The sequence below is a fragment of the Onychostoma macrolepis genome, chromosome 14 (genome assembly GCF_012432095.1).
Source record: "Onychostoma macrolepis isolate SWU-2019 chromosome 14, ASM1243209v1, whole genome shotgun sequence".
Lineage (NCBI taxonomy): Eukaryota > Metazoa > Chordata > Actinopteri > Cypriniformes > Cyprinidae > Onychostoma > Onychostoma macrolepis.
In genome coordinates, this window is record NC_081168.1 from 364,925 (window position 1) to 371,144 (window position 6,220).

Genomic DNA, 6,220 nt, shown 5'->3' on the forward strand with positions numbered 1-6,220 from the left:
ATGGAATACATGTCAGTATGTTCTCTAAATGTAAATGTTTTGTATTAGCAATGCTTCAAAGTTTAAATAAAAATAAATAAATCCATTTTACATAGTCTGCACATCTCTGCTCACAAGCTGAGGAAATAAGTTCTGTAACACTACAGAAAGTGCTGTTATTTTTGTCTTGTTTTCCAGTGCAAATGTCTTAAAGATCTCGATTCTTAAATCAAGGATCAATTTATTTAAGAAGTAAAGAGTTTATGATTTAAACAAGAACAAATATCAGCCAATGGGCTCAGAAAAAAATAAACTTAATTCAAAGGGAAAACATGTTTTCATTCCCCATTGGCAGATATTAGTTCTAATTATTAGTAGTAATTACAAACATAATTTTCTTCATTTATTTATTTATTTTTTAGAAATCAAGACTTCAGTTTTGAATATCCAGTAAAAGTATCTTGATTTAAAATGTGTAGATGTTTATTCTGGAAAACAAGACAAAAATAATGAGGAAGATATTATTTTTTTAATGCAGTGATTCATGAATGTAAGACTTCTGCTCTGATGTGAGAACTTTTAAAGACATTTGTGGAAAGGTGAATAACGCCTTTTAACGCCTCTTTAATCCTGCAGTAACCCTGACTACGGGTGGTTTTATCTAATTGTGTTCTTAAATTTAACTGCTGACAAAAGTTAGTCTATCAAAGTTATCTGACATTATCAAGATCAGTTTGTTCTGATGCAGAGTTCTTCTCATATTTTATTACCATTTTATAAACTATAGCGAATAAACTGTGATAATGTGAGAAATGTTGAAGCTGGTGTCTGAATAAACTTTGGTTTGACTGTATGTGTTGACACGGGACAGCATACTACAATACTACTCTTACTCTTGCAGACAGTATTAGTATGCTAGAATGCTGAGTGTACTACAGCTGTTGCGTAGCCACGCGCTTCCGGTCGCCGGCGAGTGACGTCAGAGCGGCGACGTGTCAGTGATGGCTGCAGATATAACATTATTATTCAAAGCGAGCGTAAAAACAGTGAAAACTCGGAATAAAGCGCTCGGATTGATCGATTCATCCATCAGAGAAGAGCCCGGAGGAGCGAAGAGAGCCAGACCCAGAGCCAGAGACGGGTTCGGCGGCAGAGCCAGAGAAGTGGTGAGATATACACATATATAACACATATAACAACATATATAACACATATAACACATATATACATGACAGACACGTGACGCCTCAGAAGAAATAAACAGAAACAGTCGCTCATTTACCTGCGATTTAAGCTTTTACACAGTGTATTGATGACTTCTGGTATCATGTTTTAAGTGTCATTAACGTAACAGTTTGTTTTGTGTGTAAGCTGTTGAAAAAAACTGTAAGCAATAAATCAACAACAACCAGCAATAGCTCATTATTCATATAGTGTATATGTTTTATTATCTGAGATCTGAGCAGGTCTTCAGTCCCCACACCAAACATATCAGCATTTATATAAACAGATATTTCTGTGTGATACAGTGCTGTGATCAAATCCAGCGCACACTGATGATGATTAGCTGAGATTGATAAGATCGATGAGTCTGTGATCGTGTGATTGGTCAGAAAGAGTCAGATGAGTGATGATTATGGAATATTGAAGGGTTTGCAGACAGCTGTGTAATAAAACTCTGTGTTAAAGGGACAGTTCTCTGTAAAATCATCATTCTGTCGTTATGTACTCGCTCTCGTGTTCAGACCTGTTAGACTTTCTCTCAGCACTGAAACACAGAAGAAGATGCTCTGAGGATGTCTCATTGTTCTTGTTCTGGTCATTTAATGGAAGTCAACAGTGTTGTTTAGTTCCTCAAAACATCTTTCTTTGTGATCCGCAGACGACAGAATGTCTCACAGGTTTAGAATAATGACAGATTGATTATTTTTGACACCTTTAAACGTCTAAACTGAGTGATCACTGTATCAGTAACGATCACGGTTATCACGGTTAATGTGCTGGAGATGTTCAAAAAGTACTGACACATAAATCACTTCACCAAGTTTTATATTTAAAATCAACAAACAACAAATTACATGAATATTTGTTTGCATGAACACTAAAACAATAACATTACCAGCGATGTCCGGATTTAAATGAGAACGTGACCTACAGCAGTTTATCTGATAACATGCACAAAGTGTTCAAATAAAGCTGTGAAAAAGTTTCATAAAGTGGTAAACCTCACATTTCAGCCTTTAAATAAAGAAAAGAGTTCAGTCAAAATGATAACTGATTAATAAATGATTATATGTATTTTATCTGCTCCATGAAATATCTGAGTTGTTTAAACCCACATCAGCTTGATTGCGTTGCTCCGGCTGAGTATGAGTGTGTATAGTCTGTGTGTGTGTGTGTGTGTGTGTGTGTGTGTGTGTGTGTGTGTGTGTGTGTGTGTGTGTGTGTGTGTGTGTGTGTGTGTGTGAGAGAGAGTGTGTGTGAGTGAGTGAGGAGTGAGTGAGTGAGTGAGGAGTGAGTGAGTGAGGAGTGAGTGAGTGTGTGTGTGTGTGTGTGTGTGTGTGTGTGTGTGTGTGTGTGTGTGTGTGTGTGTGTGTGTGTGTGAGTGAGTGAGTGAGTGTGTGTGTGTGTGTGTGTGTGTGTGTGTGTGTGTGTGTGTGTGTGTGAGTGAGTGTGTGTGTGTGTGTGTGTGTCTCTGGCAGCAGGTGGCGCTGATGGAGCAGCAGAAATACAGCCACTTCTCTTAAACGACACGTGTTTATCAGGTATTACACGGAGCAAAGATGAAAACAAAACGCCTTTGAATCTTTTCTGAAGACCGTCAGAACCTTCAGAGGGTTTATTTATATGTATTTCAGGTGCTTCAGTGCTGATTGTTTGTTTTGTGTTCTTGTAAATACTGTAGTGTGGCTCGAGAGGGATCCGATCTGTGTTTCTGAGCCCCGCTTTGATTCCATAAACATGCTAAAATAACGTTTTGATTCGGCTTTCGAACAGTTTCTCTCAGAAAGCCGATCCCGGGCGGCCGGTGATTAGAGGTGGAGGATCAAAACAGAGTAAATATTAAATTAGTGCAGCAGTCGCGGGTCGTAATGCCCAGCAGATGTTGGGCTTCTCTTCGCAGGACAGATAGGAAAATAAACAGCGTCAGACAGCGCTCGCTGAGACGCTTGATGGACTGATGGAAGCAGAGTCACGGCCTGAAGCGCTCCAGATCGCTTTACCTCGATGTAAACGAGACGCGTCTACGGATCTGATGGACTGCACACACGCCAGAACATTCTGAACATAAACCGTGTGCTGTTTCTTTGACAGATGCTTTGCAGTTCTGTAAGACTCCTCACACTGTCTCTTTAGATTCACCGCCACAACTTTAGAGGAACAGATGAGCCAAACATGACGATTCACTGAGTCTCCTCACCCTGAGATTAGCATGAGTTTGTGTTTATGTGTGTTTATGGGGACAGCTCTGTAGAAATGTGTCTCTGCATCAGTGTCTCAGCAATGGATGCTCTGCAGTGAATGGGTGCCGTCAGAATGAGAGTCCAAACAGCTGATAAAAACATCACAATAATCCATAATAACGCTTCCTCCAGTGAAACAGTGTTCTGGTGTGAATCAGGAGAGAAATCTGCAGATCAAGCAGCGTTTACAAGACAAAACAGCTCTAAACAAATATGTGGCTGGATTTTGATGCGAGAGACAACAGCAGATGCACTTTTTCACTGGAGGAAGCGTTATTATGGATTATGGAGTCATATTTTAGTTAAAAATGTCTTGATGCTGGATGTGTTTCAGCTTTTGTCTTCTCCAGATGTTAACTGATGGACTGGAGTGCTGTGGATTATTGTGATGTTTTTATCAGACTCTCATTCTGACGGCACCCATTCACTGCAGAGCATCCATTGCTGAGACACTGATGCAGAGACACATTTCTACAAACCTGATGAAGAAACACTCCTCCTGATCTCTCCTAATCTCAGAAGTACACCTCCGCAGGAGTGTGTTTAGTTGTGGAGGACGAGCTGCTGAATGTGGGTCACGCGCGCTCATGTGAATCACTTCCGGTGTTCGGGAGCCGCGGGAGTCACTGAACGAATCTTTTGTAAACAGTGAATCACTTTAATCAGCTCAGCAACATTCAAGACGAACTCTTTGACCTTTCGAGCTAAATTCGTTCAGCGAGTGAAGCGTAAACACATCCAGGCCTGTTTTATTTTGATTGTTTTTAAGATCAAGGAGTGAATCGTTGGTGTTTTACGCAGAGGATCGGTTGTTCTGTCGGTGTGATTCGTGTTCGCTGGGGTTTAAGTACTCCGTGCTAAACCAGTCACCTTTAATCCCTGGCTCTCTAAAGCCCAATAAAGTGGAACATCATAAAGCGTCTGTCGGGCTCATAAAGAGAGCATTGTACCGCTTCCTCCCTCGAGTGGAAAATGAACCGGCGACAAAACCCTCGAACCGACCCGAACCCGTCACCGGTGATCACTATCGGTCTCCATGGAGACGGTCAGAGGGAAAATTAACGGTCGCGCGACTTCACAGAATACACTCTCTCTCTCTCTCTCTCTCTCTCTCTCTCTCTCTCTCTCTCTCTCTCTCTCTCTCTCTCTCTGTGTCTGTGTGTGTGTGTGTGTGTGTGTGTGAGTGAGGTAAACGGAGGGTCTCTGATGATGAGATTAAATGCAGCCAGGCAGACTGTCTCCTTTAGCCCCGACACACACACTCGCGCCGGACTCATTGTTTAGGTATTACTTGCTCTTTAGGGTCTTAAATTACCAGAGCAATTGATCTCTCTGCCCTCCTGCAAGGCCTCCAGGACCACTGTGGGAATCACACACACACACACACACACTCACACTCACACACTCACTCACACACACACTCTCACACACACACACACACACACACACACTCACTCACACACACTCTCACACACTCTCACACACACACACACACACACACACACACACACACACACACACACACACACGGCGGGTCACTGCTGCCCTCTGCTGGTGAGCAGAGACACTGCAGACTCATACATGGACAGACAGATGTTCATACAGATGTGATTGATTCTGAATTTGTGTTTAAAGTGATCACAACTTAATAAAAAAACATTTCAAGTTACAAATTATAACGCTTTAGTTTCAACAGTTATTCAAACAGAGAGTAAATTATGAAGAAAGCAAGCAAAGAACATTCACATTAAAGAATATTATGCCTGCTTCAGTCCAGCCAGAGGTTCAGTGTTCTCAGATCTCCTGTTATAATCACCGCAGCTGTCCACGCTGTCTGTAGCTGGCGATATCGCAAAAATAAATAAATACGAAACTTTTGACCAATTCTTGATTTTTACTATGTTTAACTAGTCGGCTTGAGAATGTAACTAGAAGATGATTCAAGTAACTTGTTCTTTATTAACCCTTTAGTTAAAGTAAATTCTATTCCGAGTGCAGCACACATGAAGCTGTCAACATGATGTAAATATTAAACTAATCACTTGTTAAATATCTTTGCAGAAAAGATGCATGAACTACAACTATATCTTGTTCAAACTTGTCTTTTTATACATATTATATGTTCAGAAATAATACGAGAAAAGTGCTTTAAAAAAATCTCAAAAGTCAAGAATATAATTCAGAATAACTGAAGTTATAACAGCAGTAGACTATTATTAACTATAAATGTTCTGTAAACATGGACGTGTTTGACTCTTGCATTAAACTGAATTCTATAAACGCAGCGCTCCAGTTAAAAGAAGTTCGCTCCTATGGCAAGCCGTTTTAACTTTTATTCATTCTCAGGATATGACTTCTTGATATCAACAATTAAATTTTCACTAGTTAAATGTCACCATAGGCTGCCATTCAAAATCAATTGTTGATATCAAGAATTAAATTGTTACTAGTAAGAAATTAATTCTTGATATCAACAATTGATTTTGAATGGCAGCCTATGGTGACATTTAACTAGTGAAAATTTAATTGTTGATATCAAGAAGTCATATCCTGAGAATGAATAAAAGTTAAAACGGCTTGCCATACGCTCCCGTCTTCTTGCTTAATTCTAATTAAAGAATTTCTTAATTTTAATTAAATGATAAAAATGGAAAAACCGACCAGCACTAACTATATGGTCAATTAATCTATTACTTTTGTAATTCATACATCTGCACTTTGTTGCTTTTAATGAGAGAATTTGTGAGTTTTGCGTGTGATTGATGATAATGTGCGAT

General features: G+C 39.7%; 1 protein-coding gene across 1 annotated transcript in view; it reads left to right on the plus strand.

The window, feature by feature from the left end:
- The first annotated feature begins 928 nt into the window (after positions 1–928).
- The window catches only part of stx18 (syntaxin 18), a 13,674-nt gene continuing 8,382 nt past the window's right edge, over positions 929–6,220 (plus strand). Inside the window, exon 1 of the mRNA XM_058797420.1 lies at positions 929–1,145. Coding sequence (XP_058653403.1) covers positions 981–1,145 — 165 coding nt within the window. The 5' untranslated portion in view covers positions 929–980. The remainder of the gene's footprint in view (positions 1,146–6,220) is intronic.